Genomic DNA, 14,662 nt, shown 5'->3' with positions numbered 1-14,662 from the left:
AACATCTACAGTTACTCCACATGTTTCAATTTTTTTTTCTGTCTCGTTGCTGCTCTCAGACGGTGTTCAGGATTGTGGTGCTGGGGATATGGGATTACATTGAGAACAAAGTAGAGGTGAGCTCTCATGTGTCCCACGAGAAGTAAATCGATGGCTTCTTTTTCTGCAGGTGTTATAACTCAAGGGTTGCCTCTTTTTTTTTTTTTTTTTTTTTGTTGCAGGTGTTTGATGGAGCTGTCATCGTTCTCTCTTTGGCCCCCATGGTGGCCTCCACAGTGGCCAACGGCCCCAGCAGCCCCTGGGACGCCATCGGCCTCATTATCTCGCTGCGCATCTGGAGGGTTAAGAGAATCATTGACGGTGAGCCAGGAGGGGCCGACGTCTCCTCCGTCCTCTCTTCACACAGACGGATAATGCGCCGCACTCGCTGTGTTGAGTCTTGAGATTTATTTGTTTGTTTTAGTTTTTCCTCATAATGGGCAAGGCGTCATTTATCAAAAGTCACCTGCGAAGCTCCTAAAAGCTCATTGATCATACAGAACTAAACACGTTGCTCCCCTCGTGTGGTTTTTCATTGAAATGCAAGATGAGTTAAAATAAATATTGTATGGCGCCCTGAGCATCATTTATGTTGCACTTAATAATGACTGTTAATACACCTTCAAACTATGAACAGTTTCCATTGAATGATGACAATAATACTTAGAGATTTATTATTGAAAATGTAAACAATTTTTTGACTATACTAAATTTGCCATTCAGAGACTGTAGGAGCAAATTTTTAAATTATGTTCATTCTTGTAATCAACATCAGATCAAGTGTTTGATATGAGTTCAGCAGCGTAAGGGCGCCACCTGGTGGCCCGGGGACTATGGCTGCCACTTAAAACTTACTTATTGCCGTTATTTTAAATTAATCTATTAACATTTTAAGGCACTAAAGCACTATTTTTACTCCCAAAATCAAAAGCATTTATCGCATGCCACAAAACGTGCATGAGAAAAGTAAACAAAGTGAAGCCCTCAGTATGGACATATTTCAGGGTAAAATTCCAGAAAATTCTACAAGCTGTGAAAATTTAATTTGTCAAATATAAGACTAATCTAAAAATACATAAACATCAGGCTCATTTCAGGCTTGGGTGCAACGCCAATGAGAAAAAAACATTTTCTATTATCGACTTTATTATTAATTGTGTGTAACATTTGTTTTTCACATGTAATATTAAGGTTGCCTATAAAGTTAAATGTGCCTAAAACATGCAGAAGAAAAACAGACATGACTGGTTGCATAAAGTCTGCTTATTAATCTGAACCACAGCATTAATCAGTCAGATGGGCATCTGCAGCATTTTGGTCGAAACATTTTCTCAAATGTAAAACAACCTGTCCCACCATACTTAGGATGTATTCAGTGGTGTAAAAAACTTAAGATGGCTTTCTTGTCTGTTGGCTCATTATTTGCATCTTATACTCTGTTTCTTTGCTAATAAACCTTACAGAGCTTTCAAACCCAAGATTAACATCTTCACTTAAAATTTGTACAAAAATTATATCATCTCCACTTTTGAAAGCGTTTAGAAACTTATGACAATGTCTTAGAGGTAGTTTTCATGTGCTTTATACTGGCTTTGTGTATAAGCAAAGTTTTGTCTCCTCCAACATTTGCAGTATGTCCATAAATGTAACTGCAACCCAACATGAGGCTGAAAACATTACTGATGCTATGAACTGTCAGATGCAGACATGATGTAGACATGTGAATTATTAAGTCTTTATGTACTACAACTCCAGAATTGCTTTACTCCCATCTGGTGCTTTTCTCTGGAAAGTTTCCCTCTAGCTAAACATTACACAAATTAAGTTTAAAAAAACTTACATCAGTCTGTTTTGTTTTCCAGCATATGTTCTGCAAGTGAAGGTGGAAACGGAGCTGGAGATCCAGCAGTACGAAAAGGCCAAAGCAGTGCGGGAGGAGCAGCTTGATCGGCTAACCCAGATCTGCCAAGAACAAGCTGTAAGTTCTCACTTAGTTCTTCTCTCTTATGTCGGTTTGTAGCAGCGTGGAACCAGCAGAGGGCAGCAAAATGCCACACGAGAGAAGCTCTTACACCTCCAGGCAAAATGTATATTAAAAACAAACAAAACAACAAAAACAAATTACACTATGGTTGTAACATCTGTTTGAAGGTGCTCTATATTTTATAATTAATTATTAATTTTTAATTTTTTCACATTTGGAAAATCTGCAAATAATATAACCTTCAGTTTAAAAAGTATTTACTTCCTTGCAGATTTCTTCTTTTTTTTTTTTTGGTCACTCTTAAATGTTTCAGACAAATTAAATACGTTTCGATACAAGACAAAGCTAACAAAGCCAAATGTAAAAAGTAGTGTAATGAAAAACATCTATAAACCAACAAACCAAGAGAAAAGAAAATTGAAGGGCTTCTGTAAGGAGGCAAACTCTCTCTCGCAGCACTGTAAATAAATTCTTTGAACTGAAAAACATCAGTTATCACTGTATCACTATTTACTGAAATTCCTCATATGTTCTCTTTTTCCTTCGATTTTCTTCCGCCCAGTTTGAAATCAGACAGCTGAGGGCCCACCTGGCCCAGCAGGATCTGGACCTGGTAGCAGAGCGTGAAGCCGCCATGCAGATCCACCATATGTGGGGGAAACAGAGCAGCAGCTTCCAGGAGGTGGACGGGTTGGCAGCGGGGGCCTCTGACCATCACAGACCAGCCAAAGTTAGGGAACCTCGGGGGGCTGCAGGTAACCCACCCAAAACATCCAGCTGTGGTTTATTAATGAGAACTAAAAGGATGAGGAAAGACGGTCTTCCACTAACAGATGGTGGAGAAATTGAATATCTTGAAAGGAGCTGAAGGTTTAATTGTAAAGTTTGGGATGGACAGTAAACAAGCAGCAAAAAAAAAATAAAAATTATGACAAAAAGGGTTGCTATCAAATTATTTGGAACATTAGAAAGATTCACTTCTTTCTGATTCGTTTGCCATTCTTTTGTTCTTAAATAAATCAGAGCCTTTAAAACTGTCCGCTGAGGAAAAAGAAATGGTTGAAAAAAATGCGGGGAAGATTTTGTGAAACAATCTGTGGCAATAAATGCAGCGTGTCCTTATAAAGATAGACAGGCATATAAACTGTGTTAACAATTGAAAGCCATAAAGCCAAAAAAAAGAACTAAGTTAGTTCACCCTAGGATACATCCAAGTCACCATTTGTTTCTGCAAATGTTCCTTCCAAACCGATGGACCTTTTAAATCTTTTAAAGTGGACATGAACAATAGCTCTCTTGGGCTTTCTAGAGGTCTTTTAGAAGACGTTTTCCCCTCCAGGCCTTCTTCCTGATTCTGACAATACGGTCCCAATAAAAATATTACTCCGTGTTTTATATGTCAGGACCCAATGATCATGATCTGGCCTTATCTATTTCTGGAATTATTTCAAACTAATCTCAGTTGTCCAAAAAAAAAAAAAAAGCACAGCACATTCAAAACTGTCATTACGTAAGGGCAAAATTAAAAAGTAGCTATGAAAAAAAATCTTGAGTATGCTCTATGATTCAAAGTCTTGTTGAGACACCTTTAGCAGTGAGCCTTCATAGCAGATACTTCTGGTTTCTTTATCTATTCTACTGTAATGAACTGTAACATTTAACATGCTAACTCTGAAACTGGAATCTGAAAATATATATATATATTTTTTTTACTTTTTCTCAGAGGTGCATGTTCAGAATTTTCAAGGATGTCAACTCCTGAAAAGATTCACCGCTCTGTTAAATATTTCTGATCTTCAGTTTGTTGAACTGACTATCAGCAGCACTCGTCATAAAGTCGTTGCTCCTGCTCTCATCGGTGTGGTCACACCGTTAATCATCTGGTAATTAGTGATTTAAACACCAGCATTAGGCTGCTACCGCTTCTCCTTAATCCTACAGAAGCTTGGAGGATGTTCTTATTTTTCCTCCCACAGCTTTTCTGCTTGTGCTTAATTTTTATTTGATATAAAACAGCATTGTGGAATCTATTGTGTGATTTATTTATTGTACACTTCAGGTCAGATTTGAGCAATGTTAAAAACTTGTTAAGATGTCACAAAAGTGCAGAACTGATATTACCGCTGCCTCTGCATATTGTCCAACATATAGTTTCACAATTTGTCTAGTTGTCTTTATAAGGAATATTTGACAACTTGGCTTGCTGGAGGCAACAAAATTAGCAAACGAAGACAAGAATTTGCAGAAAATGCAGCACGACTTCCTTTATCCTCCACAGAATAAACATTCATCAGACGGTGTTAGGGTGTTGGTGTCTCTCAGAATAAATCTTCTCACCTTCCTCATCAAAATTCTGGTGCCACGCCTGCACTATACATCACCTAGTGAGCCAGAGCCTGGACTATAAACCTCTCACACGGAGACGGCTCATAACTCAGAGGACACAGAGCACTGTCTGTACAGGTGATGTCAGGGGCTCACAACACCGAAGCATTTTCTTTATCGCCGTTATAAATCACGACGCGAAACAGACGCCATGTTTGAAGTCGGACTGCGTTTCAGCTGGGCTTGAAAGTCTCACACTCAAGTGGTATTGATCATTTTGGGGAATAGTGTCTGTCGCTGTTTGGACTGAACAATGAGGACAGACTCATAAAAATACACACCCCCGCCCCCAAGCATAAATCAATACACTGTGGAGTCGGGCATATCAACAGTTACGCAGAGAGACGTTTCTAAAAGTGTATATTTGTAAAATGCGAATGTGTCACAAATTTATCTGAAAGCATCATTTTTATCTAATTGGATTAGAAATGTTTAGGAATTTGTGTCATTTAATTATTGTTTTTTTGTTGAAGAATTTAGTTTGATTTTTTGATTAGTTTTTACATTTAAATTTGTCTGCAACAGAAATGAATCTTTAAATTATGTTTAAAAACTTCAACGTAATCTCAGTATGTATGTCACTTTATTATACTGACTCAACTGCATAGTGAGTCATTTATTACAATGTAATACAGAGTTTGCTTTTGATAGTTTACTTGTTTTGAATTTGGTTTAATTTTATTTGCTTAACATATCAAAACAAACAAAAAAAACCTTCATTATCAGTAAGCAAATATTCCTCGGGCTCACCTGTAAAAAGTTGCATAAAAAATATTGTTAACTAGTTATTACACAGAAAGATGTAGATATCGTTAATATTATACATCTAACAATTGTGTACTATTACACATATTTTCTCATGCATTTTATTTATTATTTACTACTTATTTGTTACCGTAGCTCCATTTTAATAATCCTCAGAGGTTGTATTATCATAAATGAGGCTTTTGGGGAATAACTTTCTTCTTTCTTATGTAATTTACACTGATTTTGTGTTTTACCGTTAATTTGTAACTACTGTAGTGTACACTATATTTACACTGGGATGAGTTTTATCCTTTTTTTTTCTATTTTCAGATCATCATGGTCAGGATGACATGAATAACTACATCAGCCAGTACTACAGCGAGCCAAGCAGCGGTGAGTATCAGCAAACCAAAACTGTGATTTTTGTAGGCCGTTTGTTCTCTTTGAAGTTTTTCCCCATTTTGTCACATTGCAACTACTGGTACAAAAAACTGGAGTTCCGATGGTTAGCGCAACAACAAGCAGTCCATAGTTGTTAAAAAAGGAAAATAGCTCAGACTTTTGTCCAACCATCTTAGGAAAATCAGACAGAAAAGCTTCTATTGGCAGACATGAATCTACTGTGAATAGATGACAACCCTAAACTTCCTCTGTAGTTTAAGGTCGTAATTCCACTGGAAGAACTTTTGCAGCTTCTTTTAGGTCTCTGTCCAGGATTTAGCTCTGCCTACTATCCAGTCAATCTGATCATTTTTAAAGTCCCTGTTTAATAAAGGCATCCCCACAGCATGAGGCTGCCACTACCATGTTTTAAGGTGGGAATTTAGTGTTAAGTGTGTTCACTGTTCTGCACGTTGGACCAAAAAGTTCAGTTCTTGTCAAATTTGACTAAAGCATCTTCTTCCACTTTCCTTGTTTGTCGGGAACCTATTCAGTCACTAATGTGCTCTAACAAGCCCCTGAGGTCTTCATAGAACAGCTCTACTCATGTTTTGACTAAATTATACACAGGTGGACCCTATTTTACTAATTTAGGTTACTTTTAAAGGCAACAGCTTCCACTGCATTTTATTTAGCAGCATCAAAGTAAAGGGGGGTGAATATAAAGGTACACCAGGTCAAGTCTTCATTTGTGAAGATTTTTGATATTTTTTCCTGTTCTTTCGCTTCACAATAATGCCCTTGTTTAGTTTTGTGAGTCGTACAAAACTCAAAATGCATTGAAGTTTGTTGGTGTAATGTGACAAAAGACGACAAAGTTCAAAGGTACACAAATGTTCTGCAAGATGACTTTATTCCAAGGTTGTTTTATTTAAAAATATATATATATATATATTATTATTATTTGTTGCAGACATGGGGATCCCAGACCCAGCCCGTGTCATCACCACGGCAGCGATAGATGTCCATCTGCCCAACAACCCCAGCCAGCTTCCCTCTACCTTAGTGAGTGCCGACGCGGCGCCGTCCAGCCGACTGCAGCGCACCAGCAGCTCTGTGAGCGAGGCGTCCACCACCGCCGTGTCCCGCAGCAGCTTCAGCGCCCGTCAGCACAGCATCAGCAGCCACACGCTGGGCTCCAGCATGGACTGCAGCTCCACGGTGCGCGAGGCCTCCACCTCCACGGACTACAGTGACCAGCGCTGCTACCCGCCACCGTACAGCAGCCCGCTGGCCCTGGGCCCCCAGCCGCGGGGGAGCCCCAGCGCCGTGGTGCAGGAGCTGCTCTACTCGCTTTCTGAGGACTCCTGTCTCACTCAGAAGGGCTTGGATCCCGTTAATCTGAAACCGCCCAGTCCGACCGGTTCCACCAAAACCAGCCCAGAGCTGGAGCGCAGACTGAACATTTATAACAAGAGGAACCAAGAGAGCCGGATCGGGCTTCACAGCAAGCCTGTTATCCACCTGGAGGGTAACGAGCCTCTGATCGAGGAGAAGTACAGGATGATGGGATCAGTGGAGACTTCAGTCAACCGCCTGTCAGAAGCGTAGGAACTTCACAGACCAGCTATCGAGGCGTACTCGTCTGATCAAATGCAAAAAAAAAAAAAAGAAAAACCTCAATTACCCTGACAAGTCACTGGCACATGAACTCTGCCTTTAATCCTCTTTATATTGCTGGGACGTAAGAGGATGAACTCACCACAGGGGGCACTGATAAAATATAGACAGATTATTCATCAGGCTACACTTTTCAGGAATTGACAATTTCTTACTTTTCCTAACACAAACCAGCAGCGTGAACAAGGTCTGGCATTACAAACAAACAAAAAAAAAAAAACAGCCTGTGCAAACAAGTTTGCTTTTCATATGTTTTCTTTTTTTTTTTTTTAGAATATGAAGAGGGGAAGATGATGGTGCTGAGGGCTTAACGTTATTGTTCTTACACTTTAGAGCTCTCCAAATCTCGTCTCATTACATCACCTGGAAACAGGCAGCAGTGTCTAAGTCAGAATCTCCAAATTCATTAACAGTCCTTCTCGATGGACTCCTGCAGGGCAAAAAATCATCTCAACTTCTATTCTTTGACTTTCTACATTTTCATCTACAGTCAGAGTTAAAGGAATTTTATCTTTGGACTTTTAAAATGTCAGATGATTTGTAATTACTCCAGGTGTCATGACTGGAAACTGTCCGACCCCAGTTTAATAAGATTATTCAAGATTTTGCCAAACCACATTAAGGTATTTAAAACCCTTCAGGTTTCATGTAAGCTTAAATAAATTTTGTTTGTTTTACATACTTTTGTGTAAATATTCACAAATGAGTATGACTGTCTCACAAAACAGCAAGAAATATGAGAAGTTTAAATAAAGTGCAAAAAGAAAAAAAAATGATAGCATGAACCTTTAGGATTTGTGACCACATTGGAAACTTTTTAAACGTTTCTCTGATCAAGGTAAAGCAATGCTGCAACTTAATAAAAAGCAAAAAAAAAGGGCAAATTCATAGATGTTTTGAGCTGTGTGTTTAATACACTGCTTTTCAAAAAGCATCTTTTTACTTGCTGTACATTTCCTTTGAGACATCTTGCACGTAAAATTCAGACATCCCAAAGTACCGTCCCAAGACTTTAAATACAATTTACATGTACTACAGAAAGCAAAAAGATAAAAGCAGAGGTTATCCATTAACCATCTGATACCTGCAATCTACGTCAAAAACTGGAATTTAAAAGAATGACGAGATTTTGTAGAACAACATACAGATTCAACGTGTTAGGGCAGTGACTGTTTCCTATGGTTGCTCTCCTATTTATTCCATCTGCGCGACGAAGCGCTGGTTCGATTTCCCCTCACTTGCTCAGAGCTTCCGTCATCTCAGGAACAGCCTTTGGAGAAAAACGGATGAAATTACTTTTGTGTCGTCACCAGCGGCATTACTTACATAATGTTCATCAATGTTCTCTAATAAATCTCTTAGGCCTTCAAAGAAGAGATTAAAATTCTAAATCATGAACTCTAGTATCTATGTGACTTCTGAGGGGAGTTTATTGCAGTGCATTTAATTTATGGGGTATCAAAGGAAAAAAGGCTGGAGAAAAAAAAAAAGCTAATAAATAAAACTACTTTTCATCCCCCTCCCCCCAAAATAATGCACTACTTTGTCTTGACACGTCCAACGAAATCTCAACGTGATCCGGCAGTTTGTGGTTGCAACGTCACAAAAAGCGGAGAAGCTTGAGAGGTATGAATCCTTTTGGCATGATGCTAGAGACTCGAGCGCCTGCTTCAGACGAATATGCATGCTAATTTATTCACATGCCTCCGCATTTGACTCGAGCGGCGTCCGAGGAGAATCATCAGTCACTGCCCGAGTTCCTGCAGGGTATCAATGTCCATTTAGGAAAAAAGTAGAGAGCCCATCCATTTTAATCAGTTATCTGAGGAGTGATCACATGTAAGATGATCTCACCCAGCAGGTCACAACTCTGCTGCCACCAGCTTATTCCTAATCACTCCTACAGAGTTTGTCAGGACACCTGGGCTGCTCAGCCACTACTGCGGGGCTAAATAAAACATGACCAACAGGACACACATGAAAATATAACCTGCTAGCCTTTCACAGACGGCACTGGACTCCAGTGTTAGTCATGCCAACGCGCCTGGCTCGATATCCCCGAGCACCAACTTGACACAAGAACGCAACTGAGCGTATAAGAGGTCTGGCAAGTCGAAGCTCACGCCAACCGAGGCCAACTCTTATCCGGCTATTGATCAGTTTTGATATCTCCTGAGATGCTAATGTGGTCTCCTCATGGCAGCACGCACCAGCCAGAACCCTCCTTAGATTAATTCAAGAGCTTAATAATTCAGCAGTTGCACATTTCCATTAGGTGGAATAAGGCATCCTGCAAAATTTATAAGTCAGGAAACAAATGTTATATTCCGACTGTTATTCTGGACTAAAAGCTAATAAAACATTGGGTTTGTCAGACCTTAATACGAGTTTGTTTTGCTCATAGACACTCGCCTTAAAAAGATCCGCCACAAGGCCATAGTCAGCCACCTGGAAAATGGGAGCTTCAGGGTCTTTGTTGATGGCAACAATAGTCTAAAAAGGGAAAAAAACAATATATTAGAAATGCCTGAAATCTGTGTAAAACACCACTATTACTGGCTTAACTAAATGAGGCATGAAGGCACAGGAAAGCAGAAAAATGGATTTGTAAAAAATAAAATGTTTGTCTTTGTTCTCCAACTTTACCTTGCTGTCTTTCATTCCAGCCAGGTGTTGGATTGCTCCAGAGATTCCAACTGCAATGTACAGCTCCTAAGAAATGAAACATGAATAGAGGTTAGTCGTGACTAACCGTGCTGAACCGGCACTGAAAATCCAGGTCAGATGTTTAATGAAACCTGCAGCAAAGTTTTTCACTACAAAGTCGTTGATGTGTGAAAAAAAAAAAGAAAAACCAATGCATTTTTCATTGCAGCAGTATTTACCAAACTCATTGGTTGCACAAATGATGATGCCCATCAATGCTATGCAACCACAGTTTGCTTAGGGAAAAAAAAAAACAGCAACACCTGGTGGTCTTTTATATTTTACATACAGAGAGAAGCATCACAAATCAAGAGAGATAATCCAGAGTTTTGTGTTGATTTGGCCATAAGTTTAGTAAAATTATCTTGTTGAAAGACCCACTAAAAACCTTTATTTCAATTGACTGGTAGTATTTACCAGATTTTATTCTTTAAGACATTCCAGTGTATCAAATAAAATAATTATTATGTTAATCACTGTAATTTCCAGAGCCTTTAGAAAGGATCCCACAGCATCATGACATATTCTCAAACGTACTTTGCAGTGAGCAAGAATTGCTTTGCTAAGCTAAATATTGGCATCATCTGACAACAAAGATTGGTCACCAAGGCAAATATTGGTCACCGGAGACTTGGTGACCGATATTTCACACTTGCACGGTATTTTGTCATTCTCTTAAACTGTGTGTGCTATACTGAAGAGTAGTGAACAATGTGAATTACAAATTATATCATCTTAAACATCCTAATCTTCAACAACAACAAAATGTTGCATTTACTTTCAAGGGATTTTTCTGGAACACCAAAATGAAATGAATGCTCTGAAGTTAAAAAGCAAAACTTTACAAATTCATTTACACACTTAACATATTTTTTCGTAAAAAGTGTCAGAGACCTGAACCTGAACTATACAGTGAATGTTCCAACTGAGGATTCAGAGGAAGTATAGTACCCAAGAGTGATCTAATGCAAACTGGGGGAAAAAAAAAAATGATGAAAACGACACGTCTGAGGCTCTGGTCAGACATCCACTCCATTCTGCTCTAATGGATCAGCTAAATCACTTAGGGCCGCTAAATGTGCCAGCAGGCACATTTCAAAGGAGCCTAATGTGTGGATAATCACAGCTGGGGTATCCTGGCTGAATCATAATAGGAAGTTAAGCTTTTCGAAAGGAGCAGCCATCGCCGTCTCGCTGAATTGTTGTGTAGAGGATAGCAGACGATTCTCACAGTAAAGTGTTCAACATTAATGCTGCAGTTGAGCTTAAGATCTGCTCAAATTTTAAAGATGAAAACAGCTTCATCTCTTTAACCACAAGTTAGTCAATTTCCTAACGTTCCCTTCATTTGCTGATCACGTGTTTCCCACAAACATTCAACTGATGTAAGGTTGAACATACGGGGGCTACGATCTTTCCAGTCTGTCCAACTTGCATGTCATTAGGGACGAACCCAGCATCCACTGCAGCTCTGGATGCACCGACTGCAATAAAAAAAAAATAAAAAAAACAAACAGCACAGATTTACATTTTAATCAATCGGCACAACTATAACAAACGAACCGTCATATTTCTCATCGTACCAGCAGCGTTCAATTTGTCAGCAAGGTCGTAAAGCAGTTTGAAATTCTCTCCGCTCTTCAAGCCTCTTCCTGGAAAAATAACAGCTCGACATTAGCTGCTTTTTTTTTGTGCTGCCCATTATTAACAGTGATAAATTCATTTTGAGATCTTGAGTCAGAGACGGGCGGTGGGTTCATACCTCCTGACACCACAACCTTTGCACTCGTCAGCTCAGGACGGTCGCTCTTTGTCAAATTTTGCTCGAGCCACTCGGAAACTCCAGCAGGAGGAGTAGAAGCGACTGCAAATCAGAACGGCGACAATCGGTACGAGCGAGGCAGGATTTCGACACAGCTTGCTTTGTTTTCTTTTTAAGGCTGTACTCAAACACGGAAGGCTGAATCTGTAACACCTTCTTCTGAAGCAGCACTTCCTCCCTCTGCTGAGGCGGCTTCGAACGCCGTCCCTCGGACAGTGAAGACCTTGACCGCCTCGCTGCATTTCACCGTGCTGAGGGCGTTTCCTGTACAGAGATATGTTTCACTTCAGAACTACACCACAAAAACGAAGCTAAATCAACAAAATAAATGGTCAAAATTAGATAATTTAAAAAAGAAATTTGATTCAGAATAATAATTTGCAGTGGTCTACTTAAGGTTGTCATACCTGCATAAATAGTCCTGACAAAAGTATCTGGAGATTTGATTTCAATAATATCTGAAACTGGGGCAACATCCAACTTGGCAGCAACTCTAGGAAGCAGATTCTATTGAATGAAGCAATGAGAATAGGGTTATAAGTCATACATGACCGATCAGAGACGGAGGCAAAGAATCCTGGATGTAGCAGGATTTTACCTTTCCAAAAGCAGATGCACCTGCACAGATATGAGTAAAGTTGAACTGCTTTTGTGTTTCCAAGATAAGGGGAGTCAACTCCTCTGCAAACCAAACAGAAAACCATATGATCATATTAAAATTCAACCTCAAACTGCAGTGTAATCATAAATATTCAACTATAAATCACTGGCCAAAGTATCCAACAACAAGCTCTTTGTGCCAAGTTAAAAAAAAAAAAAAAGGATTTTATGGTAACTTGAATGATGTCCTCGCTTTGAAAGTGTACCAATATTGAAAAATAATTTAAATACCAACATTATAATAGGAACAACTTGTTCAATAAATGTGTTATGAACAACATACCTGGCAAGGCACCTTTGTAAGAGTCATGCTGAGCCACCAGAATCTTCTTCACACCCTGCACTTTACTGATCTCCTCCACAACCTCAAAAGAAAGAAAAATGATGTGGGTTGACAATCATGGGCTTGCATTAGTGATGGTATAGCTACATTTATTATTCATATTTAATGGCTAACAAAATTAACAGACGCGGACTTGATGCTTTGAACGGTGTGGATCATGAACAAACCCGTTTCGGAGCAAGTTGTGTTTATGACAAGTTGCTGTGCATATAGTTTTAGTAATAGACCGTTTAGCAGCAGAAATACTTCTTACCTTTGCACAGTTTGTTCCTGCAACCAGACAGGACACATCTCCGCCCAGCTTACCGGCAGCAGTGATGGCATTGAGAGTAATGGGGGTCAGCTTGTCATTGTTGTGTTCTGCGACGACCAAGGTGCTCTGAAACCTCTGGATGAGGCCAGTCTGTTGGAAAATACAGATCGGTCACCATGTGCGGACGCAGGCTGTGAACGAACAGAGCCGACAGGTGGGAGGGAGATCGGGGACAGGAGGGCACCTGTCAGCTCTTCAATACCAGTTTGGTCCTCAAACACACTCATGCCCTGCCTTTAAAAGGCCTAAAATTAAGATTCAGAAAGGATGGCACATTCAACATTGTCTTATTATTTTAGCAGCATCAGTAATAACTCTTGGACTTATGAACTTGTGTTTCAAATAAAAAGCAGTTTGAGTATGGTAACCATTTTAGGATTTTGTGTAAATAATGTAAAACTGTTCCATTTACTCAAATGTATCACACCACTGAAATCCTTTACCAGCACATGACATTTTGTGGAAAAGAGGCTGTACAAACTAGTGTGAGGAGGGAGAGTCCACATGGGAGATTATGATGGCAGGCAAACAACCTCTAGACAAGCCACATCCAGCTGTGTCACAACAAGACAGGACAATACCAGCCGAATCTGGACATGATGGATGTGACACGTGATATGAAAGGACATTCAGATAAAGTACAGCAAAAAAAAGCAAGTGGGGTTTTTTCTCTCATTTAAATGCTAATAAAGTTAAAAACAGTCTAGAAGTAACAGCTTCAAATAAAGGTACATTTTATTCAGCTGAACAATGATAAACGGAGTGAGCATACATTTCAACATTTTAAAAATAATATAGAATTTTAGAGGAACCTTATAGTTTCAATCAGCTTAAATATTTACATTAGCATGATAATGTAAAAATTAAGGCTTTATTGTTTACATAAACTTGTTAAGGTAACAATTCTAGGGACGACTTTAAGAGAAAGTAAAATATAATGTATAACAGTGGTTAATATTAAACTAAAATATATTTCATAATAGTATGGCTATGTTTGTCATTGACAAAGTTGCAGTTTCGTAACTAACATTACAAGCTAAGCGCTAAGCTAGCGATGCAAACACAAAAAGAGAACTGACTGAAACGAAAACCTTAAGTTTCAGCTATTGTCAAGCATACAGATAATAATTGATACAACATTAGAAGTAACCCGATGCATATCTAGAATAAAGTAATTGCTCAATGAGTCCAACTGAATGAGCTAACCAGTTAGCATCAATAACAAAAACAAGATGTGTATAGCTTCGGGAACCTTAAACACCTAAAACGGAGCAACGCATTGGCTGTAATAGATCAGTTAAACTCTTACCAGATTCCTCAGAGATGATTTGCTTAAAACTCTGTTCATAATGGACACCTGATGTTTCGTCTAGCTGCAGCGGAGGGATATCTGCTAATGGACTTTACGCAAGGACGTTTGTAAGGAAATCTCGCGATAGAATCCCGAGAATTTTCCGGAGAGCTTGGTTGCATTTCTCCCGGTCGCCTCATAACTGTAAAATGTTATTTTTTATTTTTCTATTTTTAAAAAAAATCCTTTCTATATTTATAGAAATTTTTTACATTTCTATAAATTTTAAATATACATATAAAATAATAATA

At 39.0% G+C, this 14,662-nt stretch overlaps 2 protein-coding genes across 3 annotated transcripts in view; one reads left to right on the top strand and one right to left on the bottom strand.

Annotated features, from left to right (window-relative positions):
- Window positions 1-8,489, top strand: part of tmem266 (transmembrane protein 266) — a 32,080-nt gene extending 23,591 nt beyond the window's left edge. For both annotated transcript variants that reach the window (XM_008412292.2, XM_008412293.2), the window contains exons 6-11: window positions 60-116; window positions 222-360; window positions 1,902-2,017; window positions 2,586-2,778; window positions 5,486-5,548; window positions 6,510-8,489. In XM_008412292.2, the coding sequence (XP_008410514.1) occupies window positions 60-116; window positions 222-360; window positions 1,902-2,017; window positions 2,586-2,778; window positions 5,486-5,548; window positions 6,510-7,147 (1,206 nt within the window). In that variant the 3' untranslated portion in view covers window positions 7,148-8,489. The remainder of the gene's footprint in view (window positions 1-59; window positions 117-221; window positions 361-1,901; window positions 2,018-2,585; window positions 2,779-5,485; window positions 5,549-6,509) is intronic.
- Window positions 8,107-14,478, bottom strand: etfa (electron transfer flavoprotein subunit alpha). Its single transcript, XM_008412291.2, has 12 exons — window positions 14,370-14,478; window positions 13,001-13,150; window positions 12,688-12,769; window positions 12,343-12,425; window positions 12,152-12,251; window positions 11,898-12,008; window positions 11,685-11,786; window positions 11,506-11,574; window positions 11,324-11,406; window positions 9,863-9,928; window positions 9,629-9,709; window positions 8,107-8,486 (listed from the first exon to the last, which is right to left on the bottom strand). The coding sequence occupies exons 1-12, from the start codon at window positions 14,406-14,408 to the stop codon at window positions 8,451-8,453; spliced, it is 1,002 nt and encodes a 333-aa protein (XP_008410513.1). The 5' UTR covers window positions 14,409-14,478; the 3' UTR covers window positions 8,107-8,450.
- Window positions 14,479-14,662: the final 184 nt, after the last annotated feature.

Source organism: Poecilia reticulata, linkage group LG6, assembly GCF_000633615.1.
Source record: "Poecilia reticulata strain Guanapo linkage group LG6, Guppy_female_1.0+MT, whole genome shotgun sequence".
Classification (NCBI taxonomy): domain Eukaryota; kingdom Metazoa; phylum Chordata; class Actinopteri; order Cyprinodontiformes; family Poeciliidae; genus Poecilia; species Poecilia reticulata.
This window is presented reverse-complemented; position numbering and strand designations above follow the sequence as displayed.